Consider the following 18,267-nt stretch of genomic DNA (forward strand, 5'->3'; position numbering starts at 1 on the left):
GAAGAAATAAACATATTCTATTAAAGCTGTTTGCAGCTAGATTTGCTGTGTAAACTATCTAAACTTTAGATAAGATATATAGACAAGTTACTTGTTATAGTTAGTTTTTCATCTCAGATCCGCTTTAATACACTCTGCATTACCCCACTGGGTAAGCTTCACAGTGTAATTATAAAAAGCAGTGCTGAGGACAGTGCTGTGATGTAACTCACAGAGAGCAGTCACAGATCACCTTTTGCCAGTACGCTGTGAGCTAAGTGATTGCTATTGGTCTTGACACCCCACTGCTGTTTGCATTATCGTATTCAGTCTTGTGAAGCCTAAAGGTCCGTACACACGCCGGACTGGAGGCAACGACGGGTCCGTCGTCACCTCCCGCTGGGTGGGCGTTCCAACGACAGTCCGGCGTGTGTACACACTGTCGGCGGACTGATACGGCTGCTTCTGAGCGATCCACCCGTCGTTGCCTCCAGTCCGGCGTGTGTACGGACCTTTAGAATAGCCCAGGAGGACCACAGGCACCAATGTGGCTGTGGTCAGACAAGGTCCAAACCTAAACTTCTTACTTTATCCAGGGGCAGCAAGTCCTAATCCAGGTTTTGATGGCAAACAGTCAGTAACAATGTAGCCATTACAATTTTCAATGTGGAATAGTCTTAACTTGCTGAAGTATAACAACATTTTCAGAGTCTTTAATTCGGTAATCCAAGTCTAGCTGATCCGTGTAGCGTCTCCTCGCCATGCCGCACAGCATGGCTATCAAGGCAGCCAACATGGCTACAATTCCAATGAGTATTCCCAACAGTATTGTTGGCTCCACACTGAAGATTGTAGTCAATGGGATGGGCTCTGGTGATGGAGGAGTTGTAGGTTCTCCTGATGGTTGTTCAGTACTATCTGGAACATCTTGAAGTACAACACACCCAGATCCTTCAACAGTGTAGCCCTTTGGACAAGTACATTTATAGGTCCCATATAAATTTATACAAGACCCTTTACAAGGGTTATACTCACATTCGTCCACATCGACACACACCTTAATCTTGTTGTCTTCTTCCAGTATGTAGCCTTTTGAGCACTTGCATTTGTCTTCGTCATCACACTCTGGTTCACAGGTGGGTGAATTGCAAATCATTTTGCATTTTTTAGAATCCTTTCTATCTTTTAAAAATCCTTCATCGCAAGAACAGTCGTATCCTCCAGGAAAATTTTCACAGTTGTGTTCACATGGTAAACCCTCACACTCATCAATGTCCTGACAATGCACTGCACATCCATCAGGGTCTTCACAGTGGGGGTCCACAACAGGTTTAAAGCCAGATCTGCAGGTACAAAGGAAACTGCCTAAGGTGTTGTTGCATTGGTGTTCACATATGTCTGGTTCCTCAGTGCATTCATTAATATCTTCACAGGTCCTTCCATCTTCTTTAAGATGATACCCCTGAGGACATGAGCAGAGGAAGCCCGGTGATGCTGTTGTTAAGTGACAAATGTTGCTGCAGGGGTTGGGGTCACAAAACTTGGGACATGTTCTTTTATCTGTATTCAGTGGTGACCCTGAAGGGCACTGGCATGTTGGGGTGCCATCTACCTCCACATACTCATGCTCACACCCCCCATTCTGTGTCAAACAGCTCCAGGCTCCTCGGGTGCCACTGCTCCATTTGACATCTTTGTTGCCAATACTCTCACAGAGCAGAGGGTCGTGGAAACTGGATATGTTGGCATTGGTGCCAGAAGGGTAAAACTGACCACCACTAGAACCTATGCCAAATTGATCATGATAATAAATGGCATCAGTTCCATCTGCCGTTCTTAGTGGCTGACATGAAGCTGGAAGATCTAATTCACACAAGTAACCATCAGGTTTGAATTTACAGTCAGTCTCTTCCCAGGTACCATGTTTGTTCACCGTAACGCAACGGGTGCCACACTGTTGATCTTGGTTACTCCAGTTATTATAGTTAGTGTTGCTATCACCTGTGACCCAGGTATGGCCCCGCAGAGGCTGCAGCAGATCAGTGCATCCACTTTGACGCTCCAAGCCAATCCAAACTTTGACATCGTCTCTCCTAACATTTGAGATTAATCGGGCAATTACACTTGCTTCCAGGGAGTCCTTCACTGTCACCAGGTGTCCATTCATGGCACTGCAATCCCTGTTTGCTCTCGCATAACTTCTGCTTGTCCAGACTATAGAGTAGCAGGCGTGATCTGTGCACAAAAACCTCGTCATGAGCTCATCCACAGGATCCTGCAGTGCCAGCTGTGCTGATGTGATCACTGCCCAAGTGATGTGCAGAAGCAGCATTATGTTGCTGTGTGTGGAAGTCAGAGCAGAGCACAACGGTGGCAGCTGGGCAGAGGAGTGTCCAAGCTGAGGAGAAAGTGCAGGTATTGTAGCTGATAGCTCCGCTTACAGAGGTCTGTATCATGCCCAACAAAATGTGCCCAACTGTATACGTTCCCCAGCCCTCCCTGTAGCTTGTTACACAGCAAGAAGGAAGGAAGTGCTGCCCGGAAGGAAGGGCTGGAGCTGCTTATAAAACTCACTGATAAACAACTTGTGGCATTTGTGGGTCATTTATTACTTATTTGTACCACCTATCTTATTCATGAAAGTGTTGCAATGTTACTTTATAATTTGGTGTAGAGATACGATAGCTGAGTAGCTATGGGCCCCAGTGCCGGTTTTACATTGGGCCTCCTCAAGCACTTTATACATAGAAATATAGAGGTGGATATAACTAGTAGAGCACTAGTGTATAACTAACACAGGGGCTCAGTGACGTATCTAGGGCATTTGGCACCCAGTGCTGGGTATTAAATGACACCACCGCCCAAAAAAAGGCGTGAGCGTGGCGTGCTAAGTGCTCCGCGGTGGGTAATGCCAGGTATAGGTGCCCCCAGTATAGGTAGCCTGGGATAGTTGCCCCCAGCATAAGTAGCCTAGAATATTTGCCCCCAGTATAGGTAGCCTGGAATAGTTGGCCCCATTATAGGTAGCCCGGAATAGTTGGCCCCATTATAGGTAGCCCGGAATAGTTGCCCGCAGTACAGGTAGCCTGGAATAGTTGCCCACAGTATAGGTAGCCTGGGATAGTTGCCCCCAGTATAAGTAGCCTCAGCCTGGAATATTTGCCCCCAGTATAGGTAGCATGGAATAGTTGCCCCAGTGTAAGTAGCCTGGAATATTTGCCCCCAGTATAGGCAGCCTGGAATAGTTGCCCCCAGTATAGGCAGCCTGGAATAGTTGCCCACAGTATAGGTAGCCTGGAATAGTTGCCCACAGTATAGGTAGCCTGGGATAGTTGCCCCCAGTATAAGTAGCCTCAGCCTGGAATATTTGCCCCCAGTATAGGTAGCATGGAATAGTTGCCCCAGTGTAAGTAGCCTGAATAGTTGCAGGAAGAAATGCCAGCATTAGGGGGAGAGCTTAGCAGTGATACGAAGTGTGAAATCGCTGGCCTCCGGCCAGAAGGTGAGATAGCGGCACGTCTTCCTCTGCATGCTATACTCTGCACGGAGGCGGACAATGTGGCTGCAGGGGGCCGGTTGTTCCCCCCCCCCCCCCCCCCCGCAACGCTGAGACCTGGAGCGTGCCACTTCCTTGCGCTACCCCCGTTAGAGGCCACTGCAGGGGCTGAAAGAGGGCTTCTAGTGAGAGACCCACTAGTTCAGGGGCCTCGGTGCGATGACATGCTAGATTTTTGGAACGTCATAAGCTGAGTTTCATCTAGTGTGTGTATGGGGCTTACAGATGAACTGTAACCCAGGACTGAACTACTGTACATCCCATTTAGTAGCTTTCCCACAAGAAATATTTACCTATTGTGTATTAGTTCACCAGAGAAATCAGTGTGGCTAATATTGAGGTATAACCCCTCCCACAAAGTGATGTGTTAGCCATTCCTATGCCAGTTTTCTGGATGTGTTAGCCATGGTTATAAAGGTGGCCACACACCATACAATTTTTTAAATATCTGTTCAATTTAAGAATCGCAATCAATTTTTCTAACTGATTGTAACATTTCAAAAATATGACCAATGTACCACACACCTAGGTTATATTTTTCCCCAATTATAAAAAACTGATTGGAAACTCTGAGAAAATTGCTAGGGTGTGTATATTAATAAATTGACAATCTAACACACACCATACAATCTTTAAAAAAATTTCAGAGAAATATCTGGCATTCCGGATCAATATAAATCGAAAAAAAGGGAAATCCGATCAGATTTTTCAGTCGAATGAAAAAAAAGCTTTCGATTTTTTCAGGAGATCCGATCGTTTTTATCGAATTGCTGTAAAATTGGATCATTTTATTGCATCGTGTGTGGCCACCTTTAGTTTCCTGGCTGTTAACCTCACTGCATTGTAGGAAATAACATGCAGTTGCCAGGCAAGCAGAACCTCCCTGTGTGCATTAAAAATTGTAAGTGAGCAGGTATATACAGTTGATAAGAGCAGTGATGCTGGGTACACACAATGCTTTTTTCAGTCGATTTTCCGTCCGATCGATTTCCGATTCGATTTCCTGATCGATTTCCGATTTGATTCTGTTATCTTTTCTTATCTATCTCCATTCACTTCTATGAGAAATCGATCAGAAAAACGATCGAAAATAAGATCGGACATGTCGGAAATTATCTGTTGAACCATCTATCTAACACAAAATTGTATGGTGTGTACCTAGTATGAGGGCCGTTTCTGCTGTTCGTTTTTTTTTTAATTTTTGTTTCTTTCTTTTTTTCCTCCCTGCCAACAAGATTCTGATCTTCAGGCTCATGGAAGATCGAACAACTATCAATTAAAGGTTAATCTATCTTCAGTAGAGTGTTGTACTGTGTTAGCCATCAGTAAAAGCATGGGCATAACAATAGGGGCTTCAGCCCATGCACCCGTGGGGGGGCCCGGGCCCCCCCCGGGGCCCGCTCAGGGCCGTTTTGGGGAGCTGGAGGGGTCACAGCATGAGGGGAAAGCTATGGCCACACTCGGCGGGGAGGGGGGACGGTACCCCCCCTCACCTCGGGCTCTCCCCTCTGCGCTCCTCTCCAGCTTCAATAACCATATGTGTGCAGCGGCGGCAGCTACATACCTTCCATGCGCTCCAGCGTGGACGCCTCTCTCGCCAACCTCTGACGTGACTTCCTGTATAAACAGGAAGTCGCATCAGACACTAGAGAGAGAAGCGTCCACGCTGGAGCGCACGGAAGTTATTTAGCTGCTGCCGCTGCACACATATGGTTATTGGAGCTGGAGGGGAGTGCAGAGGGGAGAGCCCGAGGTGAGGGGGGGTAGGGGGCCCGCTTAAAATTTCTGCAGGGGGGGCCCGGTGGGTCTTAGTTATGCCCCTGAGTAAAAGCAAGAAGTTTTGAATCAGGATGATACCATTTGTTGGCTAAGAAGAAAAACAGTAAGCTTTCGGCTATGAAGCCTTCATCAGACGGATTCCTGTATACTACAGAAGAGAAGTATGGATCCGCACACAGACTGATGCAGGAACAGTGAAACCTTTATTGTCCCATCACACACGTACAATAATCTGACCGCATGCTTACGATCGTTTGGGGGCCAGAGAGGTCCCCTTTGTCGAAGCTAGGACAAACATACAGCTTCCTAGCTTTGACAAAGGGGACCTCTTTGGTCCCGAAACGATTGTAAGCATACGGTCAGATTATTGTACGTGTGTGATGGGACAATAAAGGTTTCACTGTTCCTGAATAAGTCTGTGTGCAGATCCATACTTCTCTTCTGTGGATTACGATTGCTGAGGATCCTGCACCAGCAACCGCTGGATTAAGGTGTGCATTTTTTTCATCTCAGGATTCCTGTATACTGACACAATATAGAACACGGCTTATATACACTGGACATTGAACAGAAGATACACTGTTCTGCAATAAATGTCATTGGATGCCCAATTACAACATCTTGACAGAAAAAGATAAGACCACTAGTCTGCTTGAACATCACATTCCACAGACTCAGTGTGATGAGGAGACATCGTAGCTCAATCAAACATAACTTGGTCAGGTTACATACCAACAGGTCCGGTTCACCCATGATGCCAAGTGAGGCGACTGCCTCAGGAAGCAGAAGTCTGGGGACAGCACCAGGCAGAAACAGGAAGTGAAGAGAGTGCCTGGCCAACCTATATTGGGGCAACTGTACCTGGCTAACATATACTGGGGGCAACTGTACCTGGCTAACCTATACTGGGGCAACTGTACCTTTCTATCAATACTGGGGGCACCTATATCTGGCTACCTACCTATACTGAGGGTGTTTTTTTGGTGGCTCACCGCAGCTATAACGTGCCGCGCAAATTGCCAGGTGCTGTACAATCATTCCAATTCAGAGGGGGGTGCATCGGCACAAGTTTGCCGCAGGCCGCAAAAAGTCTAGAACTGGTTCTGCGTACAAAGTTTGTTACAGGCTACAGCAATTTGTAGAATGTAAAACCTTTCTTACCAGCACAAGAATTAAAAAGGAATTATGGCACAAGAAATAAAAAAATGAAAAGGATAGTGGGACTTAAAACCCATCATATCTGCACAAGAAATTGTAATTTCGAAGGTGCTGATCTCCCTTTGCTCATACACTTCTGTTCACATGGCCACAGTTTAAGTGATCTTTTTGTCACTGTATTAATCGGTGGCTTTAAATCGTACAACTAAAGACTAATAAGAGAGACATATGGCCTTGATTCATAAAGCATTACCTCATGCGGTAATGCTGAAAACAGCAGACTTTACCGACCACTTAGCAAAATGTCAATTCATAAAGGCTGTTACCGCATGAAAAGCTGACATTTCCGACCATGGAGATAAATTACTGACTTGGCTGCAGTTACCGACAACACATGTCAGTAAATTGTCAGCAAATGTCAATTCATAAAGTCTTCAACAAGCGGTAAGCCTGGCGGTAGTTACCGACACCTCTAGTGAGGCGATAACAAGTTACCGACAGCTCTGACAGCTCTGATGAATGCCAAAGTGCAGAGATCCGAAGTCTGTTTGAGTCATCAGTGGAGAGAGCCAGAGAGCCCTCTGTGTGAATCATTTCAGCAGGCAGGGAAAGACTGTGTGACTCATCTGTCTGAGTCATCAGTGGAAAGAGCCGTCTGTGTGATTCATTTCTGCAGGGCAAAGAGAGGATCGAGACACTGCTCTACTCTACCGCTCAATGGGCTGCGGTAATTTACCGACCTCCAAGGGCAGCTGGGGAAATCTTTATGAATTAGCACACAGACCGGGAAAATACCGAGTGCGGTATTTTCCCGACAAGATTTTTTTATCGCACTGCTGTTTATGATTTGAGGCCATTGTGTGTATATTGGTTCAAAGCTGTAGATGAAGGTTTAAATAAGGATTACAATTTTTTGTGCAGATGTAATAGTTTTTAAATCCCACTATCCTTTTATTGTTTTATTTCTTGTGCCACAAGTCCTGTTTAATGCGTATGCTGGTAAGAAGGGTTTTAAATTTGCTTTAGCCCAGTGTTTCTCAAACCTGTCCTCGTGACTCCCCAACAGTGCATGTTTTGCAGGCAGCCTCAGCTATGCACAGGTGGGGTAATTAGTGTCTCAGCTACATGGAATCCACCTAGCTTAGATGCTAATTACACCACCTGTGCATAGCTGAGGCTGCCTGCAAAACATGTACCCACGGCCGGATTTCCCATAAGGCACTGTAGGCACGTGTCTACAGGCGCCTTAAAGGGGCAAAGGCGGACCCTGAATGTCCCCCATCCAGGAATGCCAGGTGTCCCCATAGCTCCCATATGGCTAGTGCCATGATGGGCGCCATGCCTGTCACTCGTTGACTTTCTGCCACCCCCACCGCCGCTGGCTGAGACCCCTTCGTAGAAGCATCAGACCTCCGATAAGTTGGTCAGTGGAGGCATAGAAGCACGCGTTCTACTCGCGCCCGGTGTACTCCTAATGCGGAAGTGACGTCTTTAGTCACTTCTGCATTAGGAGTACACCGGGTGCGAATAGCATGTGTCCTTCTGATACTTCACTGAAGAGAAAGCTCCGGCGGCGGGGGCGGCGTGGATTGGAAGACTGGTCGCCCATGATCTGAGGTCTATGTAATGGCACCCAGCGAGCTCCCTGCCCAAGCCAAACAGCACCCTCCTGCTCAAGCCCCATAGCACCCTCCTGCTCAAGCCTCCCAGCACCCTCCTGCTCAAGCCCCACAGCACCCTCCCAGCACCCTCCTGCTCAAGCTCCACAGCACCCTCCTGTTCAAGCTCCATAGCACCCTCCTGCTCAAGCCCCACGGCACCCTCCTGCTCAAGCTCCATAGCACCCTCCTGCTGAAGCCCCACAGCACCCTCCCAGCACCCTCCTGTTCAAGCCCCACAGCACCCAAATAGCACCCTCCTGCTCAAGCACCACAGCACCCTCCTGCTCAAGCCACACAGCACACTCCTGCTCAAGCCACTCCGCACCCAAATAGCAACCTGCCCAAGGCACACAGCACCCTCCTGTCCAAGCCACACAGCACCCTGCCCAAGCCACACAGCACCCTGCCAGATACATAGCATCCCGCCCAAGCCACACAGCACTGTGCCCAAGCCACATAGCAGCCTGGCAAAGCTGCATAGCACCCTGCCCCAGCAAGCAAGCACCCTGCCCATGGCACATAGCACTCGGCCAAAGACACATAGCACCCTGTGCCATCAAGCGAGCACCCTGCCCAAGCCACACAACAGTGCAGCACCCTGCCCATGGCACATAGCAGCACCCGGCCAAAGCCACATAGCACCCTGCCTCAGCAAGCGAGCACTTTGCCCATGCCACATAGCACCCTGCCAAAGCCACAAAGCTCTCTGCCCAAGCCACATAGCACCCTGTCCCATCAAGCGAGCACCCTGCCCAAGCCACAGTGCAGTGCAGCAGTCTGCCCCAGAAAGCCAGCAACCTGCGACAGCAAACCAGCACCCTGCCCCAGCAAACCAGCACCCTGCTCCAGGAAACTAGCACCCTGTCAGTCAGCCAACATCCTGCCTCAGGCAGCACCCTGCTCCAGTCTGCCCCAAGCAGCACCCTATTTCAGCCTGCACCATGCCCCAGGCATCCAGCTCCCTGCACACAGCCCCCAGCAATCCCCCTGCACCCAGCCAGCAATTGGTAGACAGTTATGGCTACCTAATAGTTGCTGTGGCTACCTAATATCAAGGGGTGCAGATTGCTACCTTATACTGATATACAGTACATATATGTGTACATGGTTACTTAATTCTTTTATCTGGGGGACATGGCTACTTGATTTTGTATGCAGGGTGAACTTGGCTACTTAATCGTTTTATCTTGATGCACCTCCCTATTTAATTTGTTTTATTGTGAGTGACCTGGCTATTTGATTATTTTATCTGGAGGTGTGTGTGACTACATTATTTTATCTAGATGATTGCGATGGCTTTATTTTTATTGGGTGACACATGACTACTTGATGAATTATCTGATGGCTTGTGACTACTTGATTATTTTATCTGGAGGCATGGAATGGAACTATTTGATTATGTTATCTGGAAGCATATGACTACTTTATTATTTTATCTGGAAGCATGTGACATGTGGTTTTAATTTTTCTCAGCTGAAATGATCTTTGGTTTATTGTGAGCCCTCCTCCAATAAGGCCTCTTTCAGATAGGCGGTTAAATTGCTGCCTGTCAGCTGCTCTTCTACACCGGCTAGGTGCTTGCTAGCGCTTGGTACTGGCGCTAGAGAGGCCACCCCCATCCAGAGACGGGACAAGGTCCTTCAGGACCCAAGGCTGAGACAGCAAAGTGCGCCCCTCCATCCCTCCCACCCCAGCTGTCACACACTGATTGCTATTAGACTAAGGCACCTAAAGGCTCCCAACCCCCCAACACCTTAATCTCTAGTTATCTGGCTTGCAGTCACTGTCATGTATCCCCTTTTCTTATTTCTTTCTGCTTCAAACACAATTGGGAATGACAGCTGCATGAATTGTGCGTCCCCTCCTACACTGCGCCCTGAGGCTGGAGCCTCTCCAGCCTCTGCCTCGGCCCGGCCCTGCCCCCATCCCCCCCCCCCCCCCCATGGAGTCAGATCTGAGTGCGGCCACAGCTATTTATATTCTCTATTTGTCTTTAGTAATATCTACGTTACTTTGCGCAAAGGGTGTGACTTGGAAGTGTGGTCTGTGCTGATGGGCGTGGCTTAGGGCACCAGAATTTCTACCTATAGGCTCCTGAGCTGTAAATCCGGCCCTGCATGCACCATTAGGGAGGCACGAGGACAGGTTTGAGAAACACTGCTTTAGCCTATAACAAACATTTTATGTAGCCTGACCAAGTTATGTTTGAATGAGCTACGATGTCTCCTCATCACACTGAGTCTGTGGAATGTGATGTTGAAGCAGATTAGTGGTTTTATCAAGGGCTGTAAATGTTTCTCTGCAGCCAGAACTATCACTGATGGTTAAGCAGAGTTGAGAAAAGCATCTGAGTTCAGAAAATTATGCGTAAATGATGAATATATATATGCGTAATTACAAATGATTATACAAAGTTCATTAAATTAGCAATTTGTAATTACGTACAGGCATAATTGCGAAAATGTATACGTAATTTTGCGTAATCGTAATTGGATGATTAAGATCATCACTAGTTGATAGGCAGTGAAATGCCTCACATTCTTACAACTGCTCACCGCTGCCTGGTAACTGCTCACCGCTGCCTGGTAACTGCTCACCGCTGCCTGGTAACTGCTCACCGCTGCCTGGTAACTGCTCACTGCTGCCGGATAACTGCTCACTGCTGCCTGGTAACCGCTCACTGCTGCCTGGTAACTGCTCACTGCTGCCTGGTAACTGCTCACTGCTGCCGGATAACTGCTCACTGCTGCCTGGTAACTGCTCACTGCTGCTGGATAACTGCTCACTGCTGCCGGATAACTGCTCACTGCTGCCGGATAACTGCTCACTGCTGCCGGGTAACTGCTCACTGCTGCCGGGTAACTGCTCACTGCTGCCGGATAACTGCTCACTGCTGCCGGATAACTGCTCACTGCTGCCTGGTAACCGCTCACTGCTGCCTGGTAACCGCTCACTGCTGCCTGGTAACCGCTCACTGCTGCCTGGTAACTGCTCACTGCTGTCGGATAACTGCTCACTGCTGCCTGGTAACTGCTCACTGCTGCTGGATAACTGCTCACTGCTGCCGGATAACTGCTCACTGCTGCCGGATAACTGCTCACTGCTGCCGGATAACTGCTCACTGCTGCCGGATAACTGCTCACTGCTGCCTGGTAACTGCTCACTGCTGCCTGGTAACTGCTCACTGCTGCCGGATAACTGCTCACTGCTGCCTGGTAACTGCTCACTGCTGCTGGATAACTGCTCACTGCTGCCGGATAACTGCTCACTGCTGCCGGGTAACTGCTCACTGCTGCCGGGTAACTGCTCACTGCTGCCGGGTAACTGCTCACTGCTGCCGGGTAACTGCTCACTGCTGCTGGATAACTGCTCACTGCTACCGGGTAACTGCTCACTGCTGCCGGGTAACTGCTCACTGCTGCCGGGTAACTGCTCACTGCTGCCGGATAACTGCTCACTGCTGCCTGGTAACTGCTCACTGCTGCCGGATAACTGCTCACTGCTGCCTGGTAACTGCTCACTGCTGCCTGGTAACCGCTCACTGCTGCCTGGTAACTGCTCACTGCTGCCGGATAACTGCTCACTGCTGCCGGGTAACTGCTCACTGCTGCTGGATAACTGCTCACTGCTACCGGGTAACTGCTCACTGCTGCCGGGTAACTGCTCACTGCTGCCGGGTAACTGCTCACTGCTGCCGGATAACTGCTCACTGCTGCCTGGTAACTGCTCACTGCTGCCGGATAACTGCTCACTGCTGCCTGGTAACTGCTCACTGCTGCCTGGTAACCGCTCACTGCTGCCTGGTAACTGCTCACTGCTGCCGGATAACTGCTCACTGCTGCCTGGTAACTGCTCACTGCTGCCTGGTAATTGCTCACTGCTGCCTGGTAATTGCTCACTGCTGCCTGGTAACTGCTCACTGCTGCCTGGTAACTGCTCACTGCTGCCTGGTAACTGCTCACTGCTGCCTGGTAACTGCTCACTGCTGCCTGGTAACTGCTCACTGCTGCCTGGTAACTGCTCACTGCTGCCTGATAACTGCTCACTGCTGCCTGATAACTGCTCACTGCTGCCGGATAACTGCTCACTGCTGCCTGGTAACTGCTTGCTGAGCCCGCAGTTCAACTGCCTGTGGAAAACAGGCCTTTATTGGGCGTTTACTCTTTTTTATTCCTTACCTGGGTTATATCTGAGTATGGAGGTGATTAATAGTAGCCTTGTGATTACAATCATGTGCTTTTTACAAAAAAAAAAAAATCCAAGTTCTAGATTTATTACAAAAAGTGGTCGATGGAAATGTATGCATGCAACTGCAGTTACACATCTACTGTTTAGCAATCCTCACTATGGCCTTATATCAAACAGGTGAAGACTTTTGCCACCCAACAGTTAAAAAAAAATGTATATATCTAGTACATCTAGCCCAGGTTTGCTGGGCCATGCATGCTGTCTGCTGGAGAAGGGGATCGGTTTTATGCAGTACTGATCTGAAAATCTATCCCTTTCTAGATCAGAAGTAGACCGGATATGTTGAAAATGATCAAACGATGGGAAATTTTCGTTTCATACATGCAGTACACAATATATACATAGACATATGATTATCGTAGGGACTAGATTGTGAGCCCCTCTGAGGGACAGTTAGTGACAAGACAATATATTCTGCACACCGCTGCGTAATATGCCAGCGCTATATAAATACTTACATACATAAAATCTCATGTAATTATTTAGCTTACAGACACTTGTGGAAATACTGAGCACGCTGTAGCTTGAAATGGCGATATATTTTTTTATTAATATTACCGGTAAATTACAAAAATGCTTGTGTACTGAGCAGGACCTTTCTATCTTTATGGTCATTTCTTTTTTTTTTATTATGAAAGTAAAATTTCTCTTTAATGAGGATAATGTCTGTAAATGTATATTTTAGAACTGTTAAAAAAAAAGAAATATATAAACACTATACTAGATTATTAATAAACATAGTATAACAATAACTACCAGTATTAATTATAATTTTCTTTATATTGTGTAATACAGGCTGAGAATTGTGAATTTTTCAGTTACATTTTGTTAAAAATTATAAAAACAAATAAGTGTTTACAAAGTCGAAGTGAGAATGCAAAAAGTAAAAAGAGCAGAAAAGTTGTAAAGTACACCACCTAGAGGACAGGTCCAACTCTGTCACTTCTCTCTTGAAGGTTATGAGCTACAATACACGAGAACATATTTATTAAGTTGAGCTGCACTGTTATTCATCAGGAAAAAAAACTGGACCTTTGCCCAGCTATTTATAAAAATGGAGAAATAAAAGTTAGAAGGATAACATTAATAGGAACAAATGTGCTTGCTGGGGAATCTGCCAAGAAAATAAGGGGGAAATTGTAGATAATGAAATATATATATATATATATATATATATATATATATATATATATATATATATATATCTCCTATAGCTAAAAATGTACGAACATTAACCTATTTTGGTTCCTGGACGTAGAAACTACGTCCAGGAACCATGCGCGCTACCGCACGCTGCCGCGGCCGATCGCGCGCGTGCAGGCGCACTCCCGGCCACGGATTCGGTAGCCACGGAATCAGTGTATCAGGCTATGGTGCCCGATCACTGATTCCTCTCCCCCACAGAAAAAGCGAAAGCTTCTCTCGGAAGCTGTGCTTTTTCTGGCCGTTCCCTCCCCGATGCGTCACTCTAAGCGTGTGTTACGCTTAGAGTGACGTCATGTAAACAAACTTATGGCCGCCATCTTGTGGCCAAAAAGTAAAACTACAACAAAAAGTAAAAAAAATTAAAATGTTTAATATAAAAAAAAAAAACCATTACAATAAAAAACAAACAAACATGTAGACCTAAGGGTCTAAATTTTTTAAATATCAATGTAAAGATGAAATATTTCTATATTTTTTTTATTTTAAACTTGTAAATAGTGATAGATGCAAAACGGAAAAAATGCACCTTTATTTCCAAATAAAATATTGTCGCCATACATTGTGATAGGGACATAATTGTAACGGTGTAATAACCGGGACATATGGGCAAATACAATACGTGAGTTTTAATTATGGAGGCATGTATTATTTTAAAACTATAATGGCTGAAAACTGAGAAATAATGAATTTTTTCCGTTTTTTCTTATTCTTCCTGTTAAAATGCATTTACAGTAAAGTGGCTCTTAGCAAAATGTACCCCCCAAAGAAAGCCTAATTGGTGGCGGAAAAAACAAGATATAGATAAGTTCATTGTGATAAGTAGTGATAAAGTTATAGGCTAATGAATGGGAGGTAAACATTTCTCAAGTGAAAACGACGGAACGCGAATGGGTTAAGGGCCCTTTCACACTACGGCCAATATGCAACTAACTTTTCTCTTCTGAGAGTAGAGAGTATTTCATAGGAGTAGTGGTGAGCAGAAATTACGCCAAAGCGTAAATAAGCATCGTAATCTTATTGCGAAATTTACACGGATTACACGGAATTTTTTTTTACATGGAAGCGTAATCGCTATCCGTAATTACGCATTTTAGCTTAATTCATGCAAAATGTTGTTCGTGTTTGGATCCATAGATTTAAATGGCAGGCAAGCGGCCACCAGGCAAGCGGTTAATAGCAAAGCTCCCTTAAGTGCTAGAAACCCCAAATTTGCAGGGCATGTGGAGGAAGACAGTGGGTACAAGATGAAACAAAATCAAAAAGTCCTTATAGCTTTTGAGAAAAACGATTTTAAAGTTCTTGTTCTGAGTGTGGAAAATGTACGTGCTAGAAACACCACATTTTTAAGGTACGTTAAGGAGGGTAGTAGGAACAAGATGAAAAAAAATTCAAAAAGACTTTGTAGTTTTTGATAAAATTGATGTTAAAATTAAAGGAAAAAAATTGTGATTTAAATGCGGTAAAATGACAGATAATGCATCCTCTGCCGCTCCTGCTCTCCTCGCCGCCCATAGCACTTATAGCGCCACTGACGTTATCACCCTGGAGCACCCATAGCACCCTGGCATCAGGGTGCTCCAGGGTGACAGCTTAAGTGGGCGGCGAGGAAAGCAAAGTATGCAGAGAAACACGGAGCTTTTACTATACTATGTATAGCTAAAGCTTAAAGCCAATGGGTACCGCTATCAAAATAAAAAAGTCAGATACTCACCTAAGGAGAGGGAAGGCTCGGTCCTAATCAGCCTTCCCTCTCCTCTCGCGGTGCCTTCGGTGCTGCGCTGGCTCGGTTCGCGTCCGCCGCCGCAGGGACTTCGGAGGTCTTCGGGAGCACTCGGGCTTCCGAAGACGGGCCGCTCCATACTATGCACGCGCGATTCCGTCATAGAGGACGCTCGCGCATGCGTAGTATGGAGCGGCCTATCTTCGGGAGCCAGAAGGCTCCCGAAACATCCCTTCGGCAGCGGAAGTGGCAGTATTTGACCGAACTGGTCGAATACTGCTACGGGGGAACCTGTGCGGGACCGGGCACCGGGAGAGGAGAGGGAAGGCTCATTAGGACCGAGCCTTCCCTCTCCTTAGGTGAGTATCTGACTTTTTTATTTTGATAGCGGTAAACATTCACTTTAAGCATCTTTAAAGAGACCCTGAAGTCTCTTTTTTTTAGCTTCTTTTGTTTAACAATCCTCTACAGCTCTAATGCCAGAGTTAAATCGCCGCATCCCCGCGGCACAGGAGTGATTTATTACCTAGAAAATGACCTGCAAAGTTCTACGACTTTGTACGTCTCAGATCATGCTGCTCTGGCTTGCAGGGCTTTTCTTCCTGGAGAGAAACGCAAAGCTATGGATCTCATGCCGGTAAGTGATTCCCCGCTGCTGCGGCTGGCTGCAATTTTGGAGGGGGGGGGAGCGCGGAAGGGGGGCCTCTAGGTGAGGGAGGGGGGGAGGCTTCCTCCCCCTCCCCACTGCTCTGTGCACAATTTCCCCCCTTCCTGCCCTGTGCCCCCCTCCTTCTCAGCTCTGGGGCCCCCACTAACTGGGGACCTGCCTTTTTGGGGATATCTGCCACCAATCTGATTGCATTTTGTGGGGATATCTGCTGCCAATCTATTTGCATTTTGTGGGGATATCTGCCGCCAATCTAATTGCATTTTGTGGGGATATCTGCCGCCAATCTAATTGCATTTTGTGGGGATATCTGCCGCCAATCTGATTGTATTTTGTTGGGAAATCTGCCGCCAATCTGATTGCATTTTGTGGGGATATCTGCCGCCAATCTATTTGCATTTTGTGGGGATATCTGCCGCCAACCTAATTGCATTTTGTGAGGATATCTGCCGCCAATCTGATTGTATTTTGTGGGGAAATCTGCCGGCAATCTAATTGCATTTTGTGAGGATATCTGCCGGCAATTTGATTGTATTTTGTTAGGAAATCTGCCGCCAATCTGATAGCATTTTGTGGGGATATCTGGCGCCAAACTATTTGCATTTTGTGGGGATATCTGCCGCCAATCTAATTGCAATTTGTGGGGACATCTGCCACCAATCTAATTGTGTTTTGTGGGGATATCTGCCGCCAATCTGATTGTATTTTGTGGGGAAATCTGCCACCAATCTGATTTCATTTTGTCGGGAAATCTGCCGGCAATCTAATTGCATTTTGTGGGGATATCTGCCACCAATCTGATTGTATTTTGTGGGGAAATCTGCCGCCAATCTGATAGCATTTTGTGGGGATATCTGCCGCCAAACTATTTGCATTTTGTGGGGATATCTGCCGCTAATCTAATTGCAATTTGTGGGGACATCTGCCACCAATCTAATTGTATTTTGTGAGAAAATCTGCCACCAATCAAATTGCATTTTTTGGGGATATCTGCCACCAATCTAATTGCATTTTGTGGGGATATCTGCCGCCAATCTGATTGCATTTCGTCGGGAAATCTGCTGCCATTTGACTACTTGATGAATTATCATGAGGCATGTATTTACTTAATTATTTTTTCTAAAATGTATCTGGTCAGACCTAATGTCTGTGAATAACACTGCTTCTTATTTTGTGTGTTTTTTTTTTATTACTTTAAAGTCTGCCCATGACTCATCATGACCACGCCCATGTTCCAGCACGTGGTGACACTCATTTATTTTTGCTGCGGCGCGGTGCGTGCGCCGCATGTGGACATATCCCTATTGGAGAATGTCCTCAGAAGTTCTCACAATCTATTCCCTACCATAAAATCATCCAAAAATTTCTAGAGTACATGTGTATGTGAGCCCAAAATGGGGAGGGGGGGGGGGAGGAGAGGGGATCGGGAGGGAGGAAGAGAGGCTGAAACTTCCTTGGTGGGCCCTTAGTGTCCCAGTCCGACCCTGCTGGCAGCCACTCTTCTTTCGGTCCTCGGAGACTGGCAATCCCTCTGGTTAGACTAGAGGGTTACAGAGCCACCTGGAGGACAGAGGGAGAATTGCAGCGCTGGATGCAGGGCTGACGCAGATCTCTTTGCAGTATGATTATTTCACTGCTTTTAGTGTCTTAAAGCTTATGAAAAAATTGTACCTCTTTTAGACTCTAAAGTACAGAAATAATCATACCGCCAGGGGAGGTTAAAAGGCATTTTACTGACAACTTGGCCTCAATTCACTTAGATCATGCTGGAGATAATAAGGCAAGAGAAAACTTACCTCACACAGTGAGAGAGTTATCTCTTCATTCCTTCTGTTACCTCCTCTGTAGTTAATGTACCTCCTCTGTAGTTAATTTACCTCCTCTGTAGTTAATTTACCTCCTCTGTAGTTATTTTCACACGCAGTTAATAAATAGCCTGGCTCATATGCAATTCACTTTTTCACCTGAGTTTTCTCCTGGGTGATGATTTTAAACTTCTCAATTGAATGCATTTTAAGCCACCAGCAAGCAAGAAAACACTCAAAATAATTTTAACAGTACTTTCTCGCCTACTTTTTGGTACTTTTTTAGTTGAAAAGTGCTGGAAAGTTATTTTAAATTGAAAATGAAAAATTATCTCCTAGGAGAAAACTCAGGTGAAAAAGTGAATTGCATATGGCCCCCTGTCTTTAACGCTGGAGTTATTTTAAGGATTGAAGAGTTAACTTAAAGACAGAAGAGCTAACTTTAGGTTTGTCTGATCTCAAATGTTTCCTGAATAAGACATGCCTCA

At 46.3% G+C, this 18,267-nt stretch overlaps 1 protein-coding gene across 1 annotated transcript; it reads right to left on the reverse strand.

Annotated features, from left to right (window-relative positions):
- Positions 1-640: 640 nt before the first annotated feature.
- Positions 641-2,311, reverse strand: LOC137504844 (thrombomodulin-like). Its single transcript, XM_068233436.1, has one exon. The coding sequence runs from the start codon at positions 2,309-2,311 to the stop codon at positions 641-643; it is 1,671 nt and encodes a 556-aa protein (XP_068089537.1).
- Positions 2,312-18,267: the final 15,956 nt, after the last annotated feature.

Source organism: Hyperolius riggenbachi, chromosome 4 (assembly GCF_040937935.1).
Source record: "Hyperolius riggenbachi isolate aHypRig1 chromosome 4, aHypRig1.pri, whole genome shotgun sequence".
NCBI classification, from domain to species: Eukaryota; Metazoa; Chordata; class Amphibia; order Anura; family Hyperoliidae; genus Hyperolius; species Hyperolius riggenbachi.

Bases quoted from the DNA above. Each gene is read 5' to 3' on its own strand.
- LOC137504844 (XM_068233436.1), bottom strand. From the start codon at position 2,311: ATGCTGCTTCTGCACATCACTTGGGCAGTGATCACATCAGCACAGCTG.